The sequence below is a fragment of the Struthio camelus genome, chromosome 3 (assembly GCF_040807025.1).
Source record: "Struthio camelus isolate bStrCam1 chromosome 3, bStrCam1.hap1, whole genome shotgun sequence".
NCBI classification, from domain to species: domain Eukaryota; kingdom Metazoa; phylum Chordata; class Aves; order Struthioniformes; family Struthionidae; genus Struthio; species Struthio camelus.
This window is the reverse complement of record NC_090944.1, coordinates 126,580,500-126,602,122: the sequence shown is the minus strand read 5'-3', so window position 1 is coordinate 126,602,122 and position 21,623 is coordinate 126,580,500. Positions and strand designations below refer to the sequence as shown.

Sequence of the window (21,623 nt, the reverse complement as noted above, 5' to 3'; positions counted from 1 at the left end):
GTAGCCACGATGGTTGCCACTTGAAACATAAAGAATGCATCTTTGGGAGAACCTTTGCCTGCAGTTTGTCTATACCCTTCCATTTTATTATATGGTTCTGTGTTTTCACAGCTATGTTGAATATTGAACAAATCAAAGCACCTGGACAGTAATAAGAAACAGGGAGGAGCTGATGCCATTAATTCCAACCAGGCATTTATCTCCAGGAACTGTCCTTGCCCGAGGCTGTTATTGGTGCAAGAGGACCAAAAGCCAGGAGGCGTCTCCAGAGGTCTAACCTGAAAATGCATGCCAAACCATGCTGCCGCCAATCTGCGGCACTTTCCTGGCCTATCCAACCCTTTGGAGGGTTACTCCGGTCAGAAGCAGGAGTATAAGCAGGAAGAGCGCAGAGAAGAGAAAGAAGAGAGGTGTGAATTAACTGCGCAGTGGAGAGATAATGCCTTGATGAGGAAGTACGTGTGAATTAGATCTTGATTTAGACAGCCAAGCTTTTGCTTCGTATGTAAACCCTGCAGAAAGACTTCCACCTCCAAAACCTTCCAATCTGACCCCCTTCTGCTTCAGAAAGAATTATTTTGTTTGTTTTCTTTGTTATTTCACCAAGCGCCCACTTGGCTGAGTCTCTACCTGGGTAGTTTTGGCAGCCCCCAGCAGTGGAGCCCCGTGTCCACCGTCCATTAAACAGGGTCAGGTCCCACTTATTAACTGTGTTTCTGGTTAGTGTGTCAGGAGTCAGGTTGCAGATCTCGAGTCGGGTGAACTGCCTTTGAAAATCTGAAAATGCCATCCTGGCATACAAAAAGACCTGGTGAGTTCATCAGCCTGTAACATTCGGAGCAAACGGATCCCCTTCCCAACAGGGCAGCAAATATCAGTGTCACAGAACTGCCCAAAGTCTTATTTAATTGAACTCTGAAATTTAGAACTGGCTTTTGGGAAACCCCATTTCCCACACCCTAAAAGACCTGTATCCCATTAAGCCAATTGTTATCTGGGGCTGTTATGCATTATGGGCTCAGTCGTACCATTTTCTGTCACGCACAGTCATGGGCAATCCCTCATGGATTGCACTTCACAAGTAAATTAACTAAAACTAGTGTCACCGTATGTGCAATAAGATGCTATCTAATGAGTAAGAATTGGACCTTCTGTGTAAAAATAGCCTGGTATTTTGCTCTAATGTTGGCATTTATTTTTACTGCTCCTAGTATGTCTGCACGAGTGACAGACCTTCGGCATCATGCTGTGAGCATGACGGGTGTTCTCAGCTCTCCACTGCCTTATGTCCCACGTAGCCGCTTGTACTAAAGGACGGAGGGTGTTTACCCTTCAATGCAATCTAGGGCAGAGTTTGGGCTCAATATTGACCTGGATAATCAGCTAACAGGGTTGGGCTTTCCATTAGCTCTGGGTAAATAGACTCTTCCCAAGCGGATATTCTAGACTTTTTCATTAGCCTGTATAGCATTTAGGCAAAAAACAAGCCTCAAAATATAGAGCATCTGAGGTTCATTCTTGCCACCTCATTAATTTTATTACCATCTGGTCTCTATATTTTAGATAAGCACTAAGTTATGCAAGCTCTAATAAAAGGTAATATTTGAATGGGAAGGGAGACAAACAAGAGGCTGACAACTCACACGTGTCCCTGCTACACTATTAACCCTTTTGGCATTGGTAGCTTTTCTCCATCCAAATGGAAGGATTGCTTAAAAAGCATATGTGCACCTAAAACATCCAAAAGATTAAGCCAACTGAACGATTCTCACCAAAACTCTCCATCGTCTACTTGCTTATCCAGAGCCTGTTTTTGTCTGCGATCAATGTAATTCCATTCAGGAGCGCTGCAGACAAAAGACAAAAGCAACCTGTTCAGTTCTTACATGCAGTTTTATGACAAGAGCTGAGTTAGGCTCTTTTGGGGGTTACAGCTGTATTTCTGCAACAACGAGACCTTCTGTCCCCCGACCCTCTCATGGCAGCGCACCCAGCGACCGGACTATACAGAGCTGGAATCACACTTCAGCTGCATTTACAACGAATAAGCCTTAAACTGGATCATCCCAGTGAAGTGCCAGCATGCACAAATATCACAGAGACTGGCTGGATTAGGTAATCTGTAGGCAGAGCGTCTCACGTGTGAGATCTACTGGAAGGCCTGGTATTCTCCCTAGGGAATTAATATAAGCGCCATTGTTTGGATCACCGAAGAACAAGCAAAAAGGCGAAATTAAAAAATATACTGCCGAAAACAGTATTGCTTCTCTGCTGTTCTGGTGCTGTTGCGTGACAAGCTGGGTTGTGATTTGTTCTGCTGCCATGTAGCTGTAAAACTCTACACCTGCTTCAGCTAAAACAGGTGTGGTAACATCTGGATGTGGCATGTACGTGTGCCTGAGGTATGCTATTTCTTGCTATTTCTATCAGAGCAAAGCAGCTCTGATAAAGATAAGAATAATCCTAATGCTTATCCGTATTTTCTATCCTCAAGTATTCTACAAGATCAGCATCAGTAATGCAGTCCCTCAGGACAGGAAACAGATCTTAGAATACTGCCTGAAAAAATATATCCTGGCCTGAATGAAAATAAAATCCATGCCATTCTAAAAATAAAAATAAAAAGATGTTTTCACTGGCATTCACATGAGACTCCAAGTCCAGTTTAAGACCAGAAAGTTCCAGATAGACATTCAAATTTCAGGGTTTTTAGCTGAATTGACCTTTAGCTGAATTGACCTTTTCAAGATTCTCCAGCAGAAACCGAATACCAGTCTAATGTAGAGCCCAGCAACCTCCTAAGAGTCGAAGGGGAGACAAAATGGTTTAGCTCTGCCCTGTTATTTCCCAGGAATTGAATTAGTCTGTGTACTCTGCTAACGTCTTGGCAGCATCAGTAGGATCAGTCTGAGAAAAGTCATCTTGCAAAATGACATGGATATGACTTGCAGCGTAGTGTTCACAATTAAGATGTAGACTGTTCTCTCTTATTAGAGAGCTCCACTTGCACCAGGGAAGACCGTCCGCTGGGCAGAACAGATCAATATCGAGCCTTGCTAATGAATTAATAGCGTTTTATTCCAACTGATGTAGTATCTTCCCTGAATGTGCTTTATGATTTGATTAACTGCATACTGCCAATTTAATTTTTAAAAGATACCAAAACACAGTGGAGAGAGAGAGGCAGGGGTATATAATAACTTACTTATCACTCCAAGCTCCAGTCCATTCCACTTCACCCCAGGGATTTCTAAGCCTGACTAGTTTCTCTGGCCGTCCTCGGTAATTCACCTGAAGGAGCCACAACAGAGCCTGAGCACTTCCACTGTTTCGATCATCCTGTAGCAATTGCTTTTCAAACAGGTTAAATATGATTTCTACTTGAGTGATGCAGTCCATTATAATTTGCAAGAGTTAAAAGACACCTAGCGGTCTTCCACCTTTATCTTACATTCTCCTCTGCCATCAAGTGAGCTGTTAGCTGCATCACTCACGATTTCATAGAATGATAGCGACCTGCAAGGACAACAAGCAGCAGCTACAAAACAGCAGACTCTCTACATCCTCAAAAGCAGGAGGCATCTCACAGCACAGCACAGTTGGAAAGAGATTATTTGGAATGAATCTCTGCAACGATTCCAGTTTCGGAGAAGCAGGAATATCTAGGGCTCCTTGTGCAGGAACAGACTTAGAGGGGAGTTCACTAACAAGGCTTTAGCGCCTTCCACGTTGGTGCCGACTGGCGAAGTTCACGCTCCCGCCTCACGCGGCACACTTTTGTGGTGGAGCGGCTGCCCCCTCTCCCGCTCCGACTTCCCTTCCTCACCACTGCAATAACAGCTAGGGCCACCTTTACATTTTGTATTCCAATCTCTTGGTTCAATGCAGGATACAGGCTGCACACTGTACTCCATAAAACTACCGGCAGTGTACTGAGTGTTCAGCCTGGCTCTGTTGTGGTCTGGTTTTCTTTTTTTTCTGTAAGGGCTGTGCATATGTTAGCAACATTTTTATTTGGTCAGCCCCACAAAGACATTGGAAAGGTGAAGACACTGCAGTGTTGCAACTCCAAGCTGGTTTGTACGATGGCAAGCGTAAAAGCTTCATCCGGCTGGATGAGCTGGATTAATCGATGAGTACCTAGGAGAAGCTGGCTTACCTCTTCTGCTCCAGTGATAGAGTAAGCGTGTCCCTTTACCAGCTTCAGACTTGTGATTGCTTCTATTTCAGCTGCACTAGTTATCTGGAGCAATAAAAACATACACATTTACTGCTACACATTGTACTCAAGCACACAGCCTTCCTGAACAAATTAGTACAGGTGAAGATATCCAAACTGGTATCCACAGTCCATATCAATATTTCTGATGCCAAGTATACTAAATAGAAGTGAGATCCACAGCAAAAGTTCACACCCAGAGTTTCATACCCCCACATATGCAGTCCCAAGCACAGCCGAGATTCAAGAAAGTACTATGAAATCTAAATCTAAATCTAAACCTCCATCACAGGTAACAGACCGAGTCACCTGCAAAGACACGCTCACGTGAACTCAGCTCCAGAGTGCCTTGGTTTGCATCCAGTATGTCAGAATCTGAACTCTGGTAACTCTATATGCCACAAAGCCGGATTTGAAACAAGATTATGAAACAGGACGTGGAAGGTGTGGGGTTTTCAAAACATATACAAACATCTTCTGTAACTTGAGAGACTTTGCATTACAGGTGTTGACAATTTTTAGGATTAAAGAACAAAGCCAGAATCAGACTGCAGACTACTACAAAATAGTAGTCTCTGGCAGCTGAGTATCTGGAGCTGAAATTACACGGATTTTGAATGAGCAAAGATACTCGGGGAACGAGGCAAAAGAACAGAACTGAGGAAGCCCAGTCCCCAGTTCCTGGCTCTAAGTGTTATCACGGACTCTCTTGTAAAAAGGGAGGTACAACAAGAGGCAATTATTTAACCTAGCCCAAAGGTTTTATCACTGAAATCAGTAAAAGTCTCTCACTGATTGTAGTTCAGACCTTACAACCAATGACTAACATTGATCCGAGCTTTTGTTACAATAGGAACCGGGGCTCTGAGAAGAGGAGTGAGGAGAGTCTAACAGCAGCAGCCTCTTACATCGATGGAGCAGCCCAGCAAAGACCCAGCTCGCAGAGCCTTCTGAATGATTTGGTACAGGTTTGAAGGAGCCTTCTTCAGTTCATAGGACTCAGAGATGCCTCCAGTGAAATCCTCAAACCCTTCTATAGCAGAACCTCCTGTGAGAGCTTCATAAGAGCCATTCAACCTATGAGAGAGACAACGGAGCAAGAGAAAGGGTAATCTCCGGTCACAAGCATTTGCACTGCAGAAAGAAGGTTTTGCAAGTATCTCCTGGTCCTTCTTGATCATCAGTGTGACTTAGGGCACCAGAAGTAAGGAAACTTGAAACAGGGGGTTGGTAGTGTCTTTTATGGACCTAGAGTAAAGTTATAGTGGGTGGAACAGAGACTGCGTTTGGGTGAAGTACGTTGTGCCTCACACCACAAGCGCTCAGGCAGTCAAATTTCTCACAACCAGCAACGCTGCCTCTCAGGTAGCCAGCTTACTTGGCATAGGCCTTCTCCAGCAGAGCACTCCAGAACTCACTGCCATCCTCCGAGTGGACAAAGAGCAGCTCCCCGTTCTTGGTGGGCAGCCTGTCATCAACCACCACATCCACCCAGTCTCCGTACTGCCAGAACTGATGAAAAGAAGAGAGAAATCGCTGATTAGGACTGCTATGCATATAATGGCTCCACACTACCACCTTCCTGCCCCTATTTAATACACGCGCACATACTACTCTCTCTGTTTCATATCAGCTCGTGGCTTCTGACTGTTATCTGCAGGCATCTGTCATCCAGTCCTCCTGGATAAGCCACTGTGAGCTGTCATTCCCATACTGGACTCCTCTTCCCTGTAACACAAGGAAGAACTCCTCTTTCCTATCCTTGTGAGCCACTCAGTAGGCTTCTTAACGCTGTATGTAAGTTTTGCTGATAGGCAACATTAACAGCAACTTCTTGCACATCCTGAACATCTGGAAGATCAGCACTTCCTGAACATCCGGAACAATGCTTGTGCTCCACGTACAGGTTACATGGTGGAGACTACAAAAAGCTAATGGGCACACAAGATACTCTGGAGTTTTCTTTTTCTAATCTGCTCTTTTAATGCAAGACACTTTGAAGATATCCAATTTTCAGAAAGTGCCGAAGGCCATCCACTGAAAAAAGTCAGGCCCCTGTAAAAGCGTTGCAAGGAGATGTGACCCAAAAGTGGAAGCACCCAATGGGTGCTGGGCTCCCCAGTACAAGAGAGACATGGCACTCCTGGAGAGAGTCCAGCGGAGGGCTACAAAGATCATTAGAGGGCTGGAGCACCTCTCCTGTGAAGGAAGACTGCAAGAGCTGGGCCTGTTCAGCCTGGAGAAGAGAAGACTGAGAGGCGATCTCATCAATGTGTACAAGTATCCGAAGCGGGAGTGTCAAGAGGATGGGGCCAGACTCTTCTCCGTGGTGCCCAGCGACAGCACAAGAGGCAACGGGCACAAACTGAACCACAGGAAGTTCCATCCGAACTTGAGAAAAAACTTCTTCACTGTGAGCGTGACAGAGCATTGGAACAGGTTGCCCAGAGGGGTAGTGGAGTCTCCTTCCCTGGAGATATTCAAAACCCGTCTGGATGTGATCCTGGGCAATATGCTCTAGAGGTCCCTGCTTGAGCAGGGGGGTTGGACTAGATGATCTCCAGAGGTCCCATCCAACCTAAACGATTCTGTGATTCTGTAATAGGGCTAATCTATTCTGAAAATACTGGAAAATGTGACAAACATTGCTACTATTTTTTTTTTTTTTGCTTGAACACTTGAAACATTTCCTCTAGAATTTGATGCAGTCCTGGAGGGAAAGGAAAGAGGATCGTTTACACAATAAACCTTCTGCTGAGATGAGCTGATGGAAGGGATCTGTGCTGCAGCACACCTGACCTTGCCGGGATACCTCCGTTAGTATCGCAGGACAAAGCTACATTGCCATGTTAGCTCAGGAGCGAAGCTCGTACTTGAGCCTAACTTCCGTATCCTCGACACGGCCTGGAAAGCAAAGTAGGTTCGCTCAATCCTGGAGCTGGTGCACTCGCTCTCCAGGAAGGAAATTCGGACAAAGCGACAGGGAGGCCACTTGGCTTGAGTCACATGGCGTGATGGTTCAGCTCAGTTTAAAAAAACCATTAGAGCCTTATCAATTGTAAAAAAGCATATCCTATCCCAGTGAACACGTGTCATTTAACATGATTTAATGTTTTATTCAGTTCCTCTTTTCTCCCCCTCCACATCCCCAACCATTTCACTTTTGCACTGTAATTCTTGAATATTTAACCTGTGCCAAAGACAAAAAAGCTGCTTTTAGCTAAATATGGGTGTGTTCTCTTCCATTCTCAATATCCTGATCATATAAATACCTGGAAATGAAAGATCCCAGCATAGTCCTTTTGGAAACTCTGAGCCTCGGGAACAACACGGTACAGAATATCTGGATTCAAAGTGAGAGATGCAATGGCAGCCAGGAGCCAGCAGTCACCTAAAAACATGCAAGTTCCAAAGCAGAAAAGTTAATTAATAGGGTTTTTCCAAGCTGATCCTTACACCACTATATCATGCTCCTAGATTAAAATACCAACATTAAGTACTTTGCAAGGTCCTGCCAGATGCAGTATTAGTTTGGCTATTAATTTTTGTTGTGTTGTGTTTTTTTTATCTCTTTTGCTCATTTTCCACCCACGCAGAACTCACAGATATCCTGAAGTCTCTGAAGCTGATAATGGTGATAAATTTCATGGTCTAATTTGGGACTCTTTCCAAGGATTTACTGCTTTGTTTTTTCTTAATGAAGCTGTAAAAGCAGGATCCTCCTCTGTATGCTCTGAAAGCAGGATTTCTGCAGGCTTTGTAAGGCCTTCAGGAAAAAAAAGAGCATAGCCAGAGAGGAGGGATTTGGGGTAGGTGGGTTGCAAACCTTGGCTGGGCAGTACAGAGCTAATGACTTGTGCTTACTCAATTAGCCCTGAGCTGCCACACCTGAGAAAGGCAGGAGCTTGGAGGGCACCCAGAAAGGGGCAAAAGATCTGAGTTGCTAGCAGGTGGGTGGGTTTTTCATTTCTAGCTTTTAGAGAAGATGTGGTTGATAGCAGGAAGGTTTGGATGATTAGTCCTTGTTAGGCTTTTCTTTGAAGGTCTGAATTTGGACCAGCAGTTAGGGCTCTTACTACAATTTGCCTCTGAGTGTGATGAATGCTGAGCCACTGGGAAGTCTGAAAGGAGGTAAGTCTTTTCTCCAGACTGCGGGTCTGGAGTCTTTACCCTGGAAAGGGTGGGCATGCACAGCCCTAGCTGGAGGCTGGGTACATAGTGCTACTGTACCCTAAGCTGGTACCCTGGGAAATGCAGTAACTCATGGCTTCCTACAGTAACTCAGTATTAGCATACCACAAACACTAAGAAGGAGCTGTTTCTGCACTTTTATGGTTCTGTGATGCTTTTTTAGGTGTACAGGGAAAATGAAAGTGTTCTGAAGGCACTGAAATTTTCTTGGTTCCCCATGGATTATGTGTGCCTAGATTTAGTTTCTTTGTGTAGCTGCATGTTCTGCGGAATAAATCAGTACAGCCACTCTTTCTTCCGTGAAAATAAGCTAATGGAGAAACCAATGAAAGAGTTCAAACTGTAGCATGGCTTAATATCTTAGAGCAGTAATTAGCTCTTCATATTGATTTGGGCCTTGTGTTGCAATGCCACAATGAATATAACTTATAATGCTAAGATACTAGGGAACTTATCCAATGCTGTATGCTTTCTGCTCTCTTTAATCCTACGGGGAGATACCCAGGTGCCTCTCATGAGCTGAACCATAAACAGCTGTTCCCAACTAGGCAAGAAAAGATTTGAGAAACCCCTGTAAAGAAGAGTCCCAAGAGTGATGGCCTGTACCCTTCCTACTCTTGCATGCTGGGGGTTGCTTGCTCAGGAACAACACCTGAGGAGACAGTCTTGTGTGTGCAAATCACTTGAGCTGGCTGATGGTACGTGGATGTGAAAGCGTGACCTGGTGTGGGTGTGAAATTTGCTCACCCAGGCATGACCAATGGGGAGGGGAAGTGGGGTGCTGGCTCTTGAGGTGCTGCTGAGCCTCCTGCAGGATTGCTCTGCACCATCCGGGCTGGCTACGTTTGGGAAAGGACGCTCAAGCTGCAAGGGGATAGGAAATGGCTGGATTATCTGTTTTCTCCATCCGTCTGCATTTCTTCTGAGAAGAGATTAAAAACGCTCATCTTGCTCATCCTATACATGTGAAGTTTGAAGAGGAAGTGTGAGGCAGGTTAAATGCTACTTTGGAGAAAAGCTGTTTGGGCCAAGAACTTTTACTTGAAAGCTAAGATCCCCTTGCAGAGGAGGAAATAAATGGCTCATAAAAGGTTTAAACTGGAAATAGAAAAAGTTGCTGCTGTGCATATAGAAGAGGGTCCAGAAGCAATTAGGAGCAAAAACCTTCTCAAGCTCACCTTCAACTTAATTATGTTAAAAAGTCTGTGTTCATGGGGAGAGGGCTGGACTGCCTGGCCTGGAAGGTTCCTCCCCCAGCCTTAGATATCTAAGCATAAAATAAGCAAAACTGGGAGAGTACCTGGGGGGTAAAAAGGCCTTAAGAACCTCCTCTCCCAACAAAATGTAGATGCAGGAAAAAGCAAGACTGAGAGCCCTCAGACCTACTTTGTAGGCATTTCTCTGAGGCTTTCCTTAGTACGCGCACATGCCTTACGCCATTACCATTGCTTTTTCCCTTTGGAGAGGCAGAAATAATGGTGCCAAGTCTGGGGAGTAGCTCTTCAGAGGAAGAAGAAGAAAAGTCATAAAGTTAGAACTGAAACCTTTGTTTTTCCAGCTGTCCCTAGCTTCTTGCTGTCCTGACCGTTCCTGGTCTGCCAGGAAGCGCAAAAGGTTGTTCCTGAGGAGATGCCGGAGCAGGGCTCCTGGTTTCCTTGTTGTGTCCCTCTGTGCCCTGGCAAGGCTAGAGGAGGTCTGTAGGAGTGACGAGGTGGTGCACTGCCAACATGCAGCATCTGGAAGGGCTTCCATTGCCTGGCTCAGGCCTGGCTTTTACAGCCAGAGAAAAGAAATGTGCGTTTGATGCACAACTACACTGAAGATTCACTGAAATGGGAGGGTTTCCTTAAATATGCTGTTTATTTCTCTGACTCGGAACAAAACAGTTTTCAGACTCTCATGCCCATAGGATGCCAAATGCAGTGTGAAATCCTTTGCTACTGTCTACAGCATCAGTTGACCTCTTAACACCTGGGAGAATGAGTGACGTTGGCATGGATGCTTCTGCCTCCTGCCAACGTTCAATGCAATCTAACTTTCTGTGGAAGCGTTAGGGGCAAGTCTGCTTAAAGTATTAATGGAAGGAATCGTATTGAAAGAATTGCAGTGCTGAGCTTTGTCTTAAAAATTGCTATGCCTGCCTTGAGCAATGCAGAGTCTCATCTCTAAACCTTACTTGGGAGCCTCATATCTTTGTCTAAGCTTGGGGCTGAACAAGCATTAACCGTCTTTGGAAAGGAACAAGTTGGCAACTGGCTGTTGTGCGTTAATGAGGATGCAGGAATCTGTCCATACCAAGGAGCCTCTAGGATGGGGTCTAATTTACGCAGCCTGCCTCTTATCATCACAATGGGATCTCAGCCTATAAGTAAGGTTTCTTGGCCCTACTAGAATAATAAATTGCTAGTTTTTAAAAAAAAGTGCAAGCTGACAGTGCACATTTATTTTTTCAGAGTTCAACATTGTTTTGCCAGCAGCAGCTTTCAGAGTTTCATGTGTGGTTGTGCCTACTGTATGGTGCAGCAGCACGTGTGCCCTGGTAAGGCAGCCTATGCAGGGCCACTAAAACTAGTCGTAACAGAGCTGCGGACTACAAGTCACCTTTCATTACATGAGGAAACTGTTAGATTCCCTTCCTAAAAAGTGACTCTAGCATTTTTTGAGTGAAGGAACGTGAGGCTGATTGGCCTCACGATTTAATATTTAAATTAAATATTCAATTAGAATGTATTCTCAACACAGTTATAGTCTGAAAAAATGACAGCATCGGAGAGCCTTTCTGCTCACTATATGTACATTTGAAGTTGAACCCTTTTAGCTTATGGCAACAAAAAAGTCTTCCCAGCATTAGCCCTGCAAGGGGTATCACCTACGGGCACATAAGCCGCTTTCTGCTGAGTCTCATATTTCATCAACAAAAGTTTCAGACAGGCATCAATTACAATGTTTGCTGCTGATGATGAATGTGCTAAAAAGGAGCCAGCTTGATTCTTGGATCCAAAGTCATTTGTAATGCTGGTAAGATCCAATTTTTTATTTTTTAATTTGAAATGAACAATTCTGACCTTGAGTTTGTGACGGAAATATGAAACCTAGCTGTGCATATATATAAATATATATATATATGTATGTGGTTTTGAAGAATTGCTTTGACTATTAGTGTACTTGAAATGAAATCACTCCCTGCTCACAGATGCACAGAGAAGACTTGTTTTCAGTGCTGCGCAGCAGGCCTGCAGGTTTACAAAGCTAACTGAATTGCTGCAGTGACTACTGCATCTTTGCTGATGGGGAACTGCGTGACTCTTTCCTATGCTGATGGTGTTTACCCAAGCGCACTGCACCCACAGAGGCCATAAAATTAATGAGAAACGTGATTAGTGTCAGTCACTGCAGAGCAGCGTTCAGTTTCTGGTTTGCTGCCATCGAAGTGCCTAGACTTAAGAGCACCAGAACTCTTCGCAGACCTAGTGATGAGCTTAAGGTGAAAGTCCAAAGCACCTGGTTCCATGCTCTCGCCAGCCTGTGGGCACCCAGTAGCTGGGTACTGCCCATGCCCTGGCTGCTGTTTCAGCAAGGGATCCAATTCCAACACTGTCGCTCTGGCTTCCCAGTTCATCGAGCAAACTTGACTCTTGGTTTTACTCCACGCTGGAAACATGGAGTTTCCATGGAAACATGGAGCTAAAGGAAGGCTATGGAAAATGTGGGCCTGCTGCTGAAGGGGCAGGTGCCCTGGTGACAAAGGATACAGAGGAGGAAGAGTTGCTGAATGCCTTCTTTACTTCAGTCTTTACTGCTAAGGCCAGCCCTGGGGAATTCCAGACCCTGGGGACAAGAGAGAAAGTCTGGAGAAAGGAAGACTCTCCCTTGGGGGAGGAGGATCAGCTTAGAGATCGTTTGTCCAAACTTGACATCCACAAGTCCATGGGCCCCGATGGGATGCACTCACGAGCGCTGAGGGAGCTGGCAGATGTTATCGCTAGGCCACTCTCCATCATCTTGGAAAGGTCCTGGAGAACAGGAGAGGTGCCTGAGGACTGCAAGAAGGCCAATGTCACCCCAGTCTTCCAAAAGGGCAAGATGGAGGACCCAGGGAACTCCAGACCTGACAGCCTCACCTCCATCCCTGCAAAGGTGAGGGAACAGCTCGTCCTGGAGGTCATCACCGAGCACGTGGAGGACAAGAAGGTGATCAGGAGTAGTCGGCATGGCTTCACCAAAGGGAAATCATGCTTCACCAACCTGAGAGCCTTCTCTGATGGGATGACTGGCTGGGTAGAGGAGGGCAGAGCAGTGGATGTTGTCTCCCTGGACTTCAGCAAGGCTTTTCACACTGCCTCCCATCACATCCTCCTAGGTAAACTCAGGAAGCGTGGGCAGGATGAGTGGAGAGTGAGGCGGATTGAGAACTGGCTGGATGGCAGAGCTCAGAGGGTTGTGGCCAGTGGCGCAGAGTCTAGTTGGAGGCCTGTAGCTAGCGGTGTCCCCCACAGGTCAGTACTGTTCAACGTATTCCTCAATGACCTGGAGGAAGGGACAGGGTGCACCCTCAGCAAGTTTGCTGATGATACTGAACTGGGGGGAGTGGGAGTGATACACCAGAGGCCTGTGCTGCCCTTCAGAGGGACCTGGACAGGCTGGAGAGCTGGGCGGAGAGGAACCTCCTGAAGTTCCACAAAGGCAAGTGCAGGGTCCTGCCCCTAGGGAGGAACAACCCCATGCAGCAGTACAGGCTGGGGGCTGACCTGCTGGAAAGCAGCTCTGCAGAGAAGGACCTGGGAGTCCTGGGGGACAACAAGTTAAGAGCATGAGGCAGCAATGTGCCCTTGTGGCCAAGAAGGCCAATGGGATCCTGGGCTGCATCAGGAAGAGTGTTGCCAGCAGGTGGAGGGAGGTGATCCTGCCCCTCTCCTCAGCCCTGGGGAGGCCTCACCTGGAGTACTGTGTCCGGTCTGGGCTCCCCACTACAAGAGAGACATAGACATACTAGAGCAAGGCCAGGAAAGCGCTACAAAGATGAGGAGGGGACTGGAGCATGTCTCCTCTGAAGAAAGGCTGAGGGAGCTCGGCCTCTTTAGCCTGGAGAAGAGAAGACTGAGAAGCGATCTCATCAATGTGTACAAGTATCCGAAGCGGGAGTGTCAAGAGGATGGGGCCAGACTCTTCTCCGTGGTGCCCAGCGACAGCACAAGAGGCAACGGGCACAAACTGAACCACAGGAAGGTCTATCAGAATATGAGGAAAAACGTCTTTCCTGTGAGGGTGACAGAGCACTGGAACAGGTTGTCCAGAGAGGCTGTGGAGTCTCCTTCCCTGGAGATATTCAAAACCCGTCTGGACACGATCATGGGCAATATGCTCTAGGTGACCCTGCTTGAACAGGAAGGGTTGGACTAGATGATTTCCAGAGGTCTCTTCCAACCTCAATCATTCTGTGATTCTGTGAAGCGTGTTCAGAGCTCCTCATGCCTGGAGCTTCCTGACAGACACCAGGAAGGCCCTGACCTGTCGCTGCCTAGGCTCTCGCAGTGCCAGCTCCTGCCACTTTGCTGTTTCTGACGATGGCCTGCCCCAGTCCTACATGGAAGTGAGTTGAGCTCTGCAGGAAGGCAAAGGAGCCCCCAGCAAAAGAACGGGCTTTTAGTCTCTTTGGAGACTCATAGTTGGTTGCAAATTATTTTTGGGGAAGCCAGAGGATCCATCTGCTGGACCAGTGATCTGAAAGCCTCCTGCATCCATGGGTCTGACCTTCCACAGAGCCGTATATGAATGTTTACAATGAAATAAGTGAACAAAACGAGCACTGTTAAGCACTCCCTGGCCTGATGCAGCTCCAAAGACTCCATCAACATGCATTAGGTCTCTCTTGTAGCTGCTAAAGTTTTGGGTTGCCTTCAAACCTCTGTGATGTTCTTGGAGCTGCCTGTAAGGCAAGATGCCCCCAAAATAAGCCTGGGGGCTGGATCCTCAGCCTGCATGAGGATTCCCCCTTTCAGCTTCGGGGGGACCCTCCTGGCTTCCCTGGCTGGCAGCCTGAGCTCAGGGAGCTGAAGCGCGGGGAGGACTTCCCGCTCCCTCAAAAGGAAAGGTGCTTCACAAGTGCAACTGGTGTGGATCTGGAAAGCTATACTAAATTGAGAGGGTTTGGGTATGTTTTCTATTCTTTCAAACTAAATGTATGCCACTTGCTACCTAAGACCTTCTGCAAACAATTCTGGGGTTAACTTATTCAGACAGCTCTCAGGAAACTTCATAAGTGACCTTTAATAACTAAGACTGTATTTCAAGTTGTTACTAGGCTATCAAAAAGATATGGTTCAAAGAGCATTTAAAATATTTCAGGTCTTTCAAGTTCCCATCAAACTTCCCAAGCTGATATTCATCTAGCTTATGCTGTTGTCAAAGAAATAAGTTTAATGGAGTGAGACTAACTCTGGGTTTTCTTGTTCCTTTTGTTCGTATAAACCCAGACCTGCAGTGTTATTTTTAAAAGAAAAGAAACATGTCAGAAAAGATTATTAAAAATAGATTTTTATTTCCCTAAAGGACTTGTTAACGGGTCACATACATGGCTTGTGTAAATATGTAATTGGGGTCTGTTCAATAGAAGTATTTTACATGAGGGCTTTAATAACAGCTACTTTGATGTTTGAGGTATTGGATCAAATACCAAAAAAGCATAGTATGCCTCGGCGATGTTAAACAAATACCTGAACGTTAAAAGATTAGTCCCATGCCTATCTTCTGAAGCTTGCTTTGGTAAAGGGTCAATGTGTGCAGAAGTGGTTGTAAACAACCTTTCAGAAATTGGATTATCTTTCCTCTCTCATTCTTCACCCCTGCAGAAATTTGGGGGTTTTTGTCCCCCTCCCCCCGCTGATTTAGAGAGACGGCAAGCTCTTAACAAAAGCAGAATCAGATTTTGGGGGCCTTTCTTGTGAGTTTAGGGGGTTTGGCCCACAGGACACTGAGCTGGGAAACCCCCAAAGCCGGCGCTGTCCCCCTATTCATGGGAGGTGTCCGGACCCAATTCTGTTGTTACCTCCGTTTGCTGGATTTTGGTGCTGCTCTACCTTGAAAGCCTGTCAAGGCCCACAAAGGACCAGGAGCCCCCTGAGAGGAGACAGAGATAAAAAGGGGCTCAGGGTGCTTGCAGTTGGTTTCTAGGCTTAGCACAAATGATGCATCGACCTCTGCTAGGTCGAGAGCAGGTAATATTCCTCAGTCCTGTAGCTTGTAAGCTGCCTAGGAAAATGAGGTGGCTTTTTTTTTTTTTTTAATGCTATTATAGAAACTTCTCAAATTGGAGGTGACAAGAAATGTCGCTTTTATTACTTGTCAGAGCAATTCTCCTAAAATACAGTAAGTGATTCCCCATACTCTGCTCTAGCGGCCACTGAATAAGTATCCTGGAGCAAGTATATGACTGGGCATCTTATTTTTAGCATTAGGAACATAGGCACATAGGCTGGGGCGGTTTTGGGGGGTGTTTTTGTTTTGTTTTTGGGGTTTTTTAGCAATTGTGTTTACGGGACCGGCACTGGTATTACTTATTGTCAGTGACTTGCAGAAATTGTTTGAATCTCATTTGCGCCACGGATGAGACCGTAGTACAGTGCGGCCCGAAGCGCGGCAGTAAGCAGCACAGGGGTGAGAAGGGCTCTCGCTCCTCTGCCTTTCAGCTGTCAAAGGCTCGTTACAAGAGTTTCAGTGCTCTCGCCTCTCTACGCAGTCGGGAGAGGTTGCTGTTTTCTGCGGCCGGGTTTTATCAGCCGGGCAGCCAGGAAAAAAGGCTATGATAGCAGCTACTCCAAGGGGGAATAAAGTACGCTAACAGCTCCCTCCTGAGCGTTTGCCGAAGGGCTCTGTGTGGACGATGAGCAGCATTGGAGAAAAGGGGGGAGAAAGACAGTTTTGCTGTGATGAATCTCCAGGAGAGGGTGCTTCCCGCCTGACAGGCGCCGTACGGGCGTCAGGCCCTGGTACCGGAGCTGCCTTTGTGGCCGCGTTCGCCGGCGCTCCTCTCCCTGTTTGCTCGCAGCTCTGCCCCGGAGGCTGCGCAAGCACCGTGAGCGCGCAGCACGACGGCTCGGGAGCGACTTCCTTGTCGCGGACGGTATGATAAAGCGGACGGGTCCGTTAATTTTTTTTTTTTTTTTCCCCACGATGCGGTCCTTGTTTCTAAGTCGTGCCTGCAAGCGGATGGGCTGTGCTGCTTAGCTTGAGACGGCACGTCGCAGTCCCACGCTCTGCGCTAAGCCTGCTCCTATTCCGCTCCTCAGCTCCTATGTGTTTGTTTGGCATGAAGCCATCGCTGGAGCTTGCTCTCCTTCCCAGGGCTGCCGCCGCTCTCACAAGCCTATGTATGCTCCATCCCACCATCAGCGTGCTGGTTGCACGAGTACTGTTTTGGGGTACCTGACACTCTCCATGCTATCTCCTGGAGAGCCCACGGGGCTGGCTTGGGGCTGGGGGCTCTGCCTCACGCAGGGGGGGCTGCGAGCAGCAGGTGCTGTGATGCCCAGCCTCAAAGTCCTTAGCCTGCCTATGGGGTAGCCAGGAGGATGTGGTCTATGAGGAATTTTTTTAAATTAAGCTCCGTTTTTCTTCCTCCAAAATAACATTCAGAATTTCTCTACTTACCCAGGGCTCCTTGGCAGATGTCTGTTCGAGTAGCTCCTCCAACTATGAACTGAGGGTTGGTGCATAACTCCTGAAAAGAAACGTTTTGAAAGTTCATGTCATCCTCTCTGGTCTGAAAACTTCCCATTTCTTTTTGGTTGTTCCAATATGAAGTTCAAAAAAATATTAAACGTTTCCAGTATTTCTTAAAAATACACACTTCCTCCATTCTCTGATTAACCAGTTGTCCCAACAATGTCGCATCAGTAAACTGCTCAGTAAATTAGTGGGGGGGGGGGGTGAGCCACATCCTGAAGCGCTTTGTCACTTGAGACTGCCAGTGGTATTAGTGAGACTTTGGGCTCCCCCAGCCCGACCACGCTTCCCGTGCAAACGCTCTTGTCAGCGACTCCCCCGCTCTTCCTGGCCCTGGGGGGCCAGCCAAGCAGGTTGTGTTAAGGACTCTTCTTCTCGTTCCAGCTCGGAGCAGCTTATCACAGGGCTCGGCTGTCTCGGTGGGTAGGAGGCTGGACGAGGTTACCACCCGGAAGAGTTTCTATGGTTTTCTTCCCCTCCCTCCAACTGGTGGCCCGTTGCAGCACCTGATGGCCCTCAGCAGTATATGAAATATCACTCATTTAGACATGTGTCTCTTCCGAGCCACTGCCAAGTGCCACATAGGCCGTCTTTAGAAGGGCACTTTTGACCTTTTCTCCCTTTAGAAACCCACTGTCAAAGCCAGAAAATAAGGATGGAAGAGCACCTGTCCCTCCCCGCACCACAGCGCTCACAAGCCAGGGCGAGATGCCCTGAGCAGCAAATATTTGCAGAGGGCCACTGCTCCAGCACAGTTCTTCCCCATCACCCGCTGGGCGGGTTTCACTGCCTGTTTTGGATGCCGGCAGGTAAGCGAGCAACGATCCCGTCTGCCTGAAGTCCCAGGCAGGGTCTGCAGCTGGAAACCTGCCGGCTGGTTGGAAAAGTCAAGGAACTGAGCGCGACTTCCCGGGCCGTCACCTCTGACGGGAGTTAACCATGGCCTTTACAAGCGGGATAGATGCAGGTCTCCATCCCCAGGAGAAGGAAGCAGAGGGTCCTTCCCGGGCAGCATAAGGGCCCTAGCACACGTGCTGGTGCCACCTGAAGCTGGGCTGCGCTCTGCCCCGTGCACGGGAATAAGCCGATGGGTCTCGACACTCGTAGGTTAAGTGACGATAAACCCGTGTGGTTCATAGGGAGCACGGAGGGGTCTTGGGCAGGCTGGCCTGCGGCGGGCAGGGCTGGACCGGTGCCCTGCGCCGGCTCTCAGCCCTCGGCTGGCCCTGCCGCACTGCACTTGCCGTCGAGCCTGTCTGCTGCGGCCACAAAGCCACCTTGCCTGGGGTGGCGGAGGATAAATTAAGGAGCTGTCTAAGGGCCGAGTTTTCCCAGGGACGGCAAAACCAAAAAAATATCGCCACAGCACTCATTGCTGAAGCGCCCAGGTACCAAAGTGAAATGCTGACTGACGAAGGGCTTCACCGAGGAGGTGCCTGAAGCTGGAAGCTCCAGTGTCTCACTTTTCGGGGGGGAAAAGTTTCTAGGCCTTGAAATTTTCTTGCTCTCTCGCTTTCTCCTTCCTCCCCCATCTGAAGGTAAGTTGTCGTGGGGTTTTTTCCTTCTTCCGTCCCCCCTTTTTCCATTTCTTTCTTTTTGATACTCCAGGGAGGGGCAAAACAAGGAAGGAGGAATGAAGTGTGGACAGAAACAGTGGGAAAATGAAAGACCAGAAACCTTTTTTTGAACCTTGTGGTTTAGAAAAAGAAATCTCAGCACCTAATCCTTTCTGATGAAAACGACTATTTTAAATGAATGGCTCTTTACAGGATATGGGCATTTTGGGTAATAACAATTCCAGTCAGTTGTTCTTTCATTGCTATAGGCTGCTTGAAGTGATGCAAAGGGTTTTCTTTAGGCATTAGCCTCGTTTCCTTGGAGGCACGCTGGAAGGGACGTGGTGGAGGGACTGCGTTACACCCGATGACGAGCGGCTCCTGGGGCAGCCCTGCCTGGATGCCCCTCGGGCCTCTGCGTACCGCTCGCAACTCTCGTGCAGGTTTCTAGCTCCGTGGAGCCAGGTTGGAAAGCTTTAGAGAGAAAGGAAGGAAGCAGGTTCTCATGAAGCAAGAGGTTTCCTCGCTTTATGAGGGATTTAGGATCGGCTGATCTTCCCCTTTTCAACCTTGCTGCAGCTAGCAACCAGGGAGGTGAAGAAAGAGGGAAGAAAAAGCACACAGGGACAGCAGGTATTCAGGATCAGCACTGGCTTAGGATGGAGGTCCAGGTGGCTTTGATTAGATCTGGGGTTAGTAAAACATGCAGTAAAGAAAGTGCTCTTACCGTGGGTCGCTTCCAGATTATCCCCTGGGTTTTGGGGGAATACGGACCCAGGTCCCTGTAGCCCAGCGCGGAGGGACAGGCTGGGAATTCCTCATCCTTAAAGAGCGCACCGGCCTGCAGGCACCGCTGCTTCAGGGCCTCGTAGTCCTGGTTTAAGTACCGGACGGCATTGCCGCGGGACCCGAGCCCGCCTGCTGCCGCCCGCTCCTTGCACAGCCTGGCCGCGGCGCCGGCCATACGGGCTGCTGGCGCGGGGCGAAGGAGGGCTGGCGGCCGCCTGGCGTGGAGCGAGGGGCTGCCCTGCGCGCTGCCACCGTCTCGGAGGGAGGAGGCGCGAGGCCGGCGAACGCGTCCGGCGGGCAGGGAGCTGGCACCGCCGGGGCTGTGGGCGCCGGCTTGGGCTGCTCCCCCCGGTATTTGCTTACAAGCTGGAGAACTCCCTGCCCCTTATTAAAACACACCTTTTTTTTTTTTTTTTTAACCAGGAGCGAAGCGAAACAGCGATACGGCAGCCACACCTGTTTGCGCAGTGGCAACCGATCCGACAGCCTGCGGGGAGTCAGGCTCGCGGCTCCGGCTGTTGAGGAGCCCCCACGACAACGCTTTCAAGCTCCTTTCCTTCCAAGGTCTGGGGGAGGCGGGAGCAACCACACAACCTGCGCCAGGACTTCAGCGGAGGCGGCTGCGGAGAGGCCAGCCAGCGTTAAAGCCAGGGAGATATTGAACAAACTGCACAAGGAACAAGCTTTTGGTTTGAATGATCTTTTTTTTTTTAAAAAAAAAAAAAAAAAGGTCTTTGGTGCTCTCCAACTAGTACAATTTCATGAATTAATTGGTTAGCAATAAAAAGGGTGAACTTGATAGAGCAAGGGATGGCCAGTTGGCCATATGGCCTGCAGGGGCAAGGCTGGATGCAGTCCAGCAGCACAACCTAGACCAGATGTCGCAAACTGTATGTTGGCATATGTCAGCAAATGGGAGGCAAGCTGGCAGCCCCTGCTCCCCGTCTACCACCAAACGTATACAGCGTCGCCTTGGGCAAAAATCGCTGTACTTTCCCCCATCTATAAAAATGGGCTCCTACCTCAGGCAGTGCAAATTTACCCATCATATCATACGCAGGCTTTTGGTGGTGCTTCTTCCATATGAAACGCTTACAGGGCGAAAACGCACCTTGGCTGCAGAAGTCTTTTTGGACCTTAAAACTCGTGGTTCCTGCTCTTGTGACTCGTCTTGTCCTCGTATATAGCTACACGTCTCCCTGGCAAGGTGGCCGCAGGCAGGTCTGGGAGCTGAGGCGGCGGCTGCTCTCTGCTGAGTTGGGACTCAGCGGTCAGGTTTCCCCAGGAAAGCTCACTGAGAGCGGGGTAAACAGCAGCTTTGCTTATGGAGAGTACGTGCGACCCCTACGTCTTTCTGCTGTCAGTTTAGACAGAAGGTGTGGGAAGGGAAGAGAGAAATGCTACGGAAAGAAAACCCTTTGAGATAAGGAGTCCAAACAGAGGCTCGCCAGCTTACTTGTCTGCAAATATTTGAAGAGCATAAATAGAAAAGAGGAAACAGGATGACCTGGTCTGCTCCAGGTGGGCCCAGGTAGGGAAGGCTGGGCCGAGGGCAATGCAAGGCCGACGGTCTGAAAATTCAATTAACAGGGACATTTTACTGCTGAAATTGAGCAGAAGAGAGGAACGCTCAGGATTTTGTGTCTTTGTTACGTTGTGATATTTCTGCATGTGTTTGCGTCCTGAATCAGAACAAAGAGTTGAATAATAAAGGGTTGGGAGAGGGGGGTTGTTCTCTTTCCAAAATGGATTTTTTTTTTCCAGAAAAATAAGACCCATCCAGAAGTACCCACTTGCTGTGACCCGCAAGGCGGAGCGCTTGTTTCTCTCCCTGCCCGCACCAGCTCCTTGCCCTGAAGCTCCTCGGGTTCCCGCAGCCCAGAGAGACAAGCCTGCGGTTTGCGGCGACCCTTGTGAGCGGCAGCCTTCGGCGGCGGCGTTATTCACGGGCAAGCGAGGTGCTCTGGCGGAAAGCGAGGCGCTGTGGCACTTGGCAGCGCCATTCCGGGCAGGAATCGGTGGTTTCCCGCGGGCTGCTTGGAGGGGCCTTTGGCACGCCGCAAGGGCAGAAGGGTCGCCGCGCGTGGAGCGCGGTACCAAAGCACCATCTAGAGGTGCCTCTCCAGCCAGACGAGGAGAAGGCGGTG

At 48.3% G+C, this 21,623-nt stretch overlaps 1 protein-coding gene across 1 annotated transcript in view; it reads right to left on the bottom strand.

The window, feature by feature from the left end:
• LOC104151848 (calpain-8) overlaps positions 1-19,845 on the bottom strand; it is a 31,785-nt gene extending 11,940 nt beyond the window's left edge. Inside the window, exons 1-9 of the mRNA XM_009686902.2 lie at positions 19,415-19,845; positions 17,057-17,126; positions 7,492-7,610; positions 5,598-5,731; positions 5,128-5,296; positions 4,160-4,243; positions 3,206-3,291; positions 1,773-1,847; positions 631-791 (exon numbers count right to left, since the gene is read on the bottom strand). Coding sequence (XP_009685197.2) covers positions 631-791; positions 1,773-1,847; positions 3,206-3,291; positions 4,160-4,243; positions 5,128-5,296; positions 5,598-5,731; positions 7,492-7,610; positions 17,057-17,126; positions 19,415-19,651 — 1,135 coding nt within the window. The 5' untranslated portion in view covers positions 19,652-19,845. The remainder of the gene's footprint in view (positions 1-630; positions 792-1,772; positions 1,848-3,205; positions 3,292-4,159; positions 4,244-5,127; positions 5,297-5,597; positions 5,732-7,491; positions 7,611-17,056; positions 17,127-19,414) is intronic.
• Positions 19,846-21,623: the final 1,778 nt, after the last annotated feature.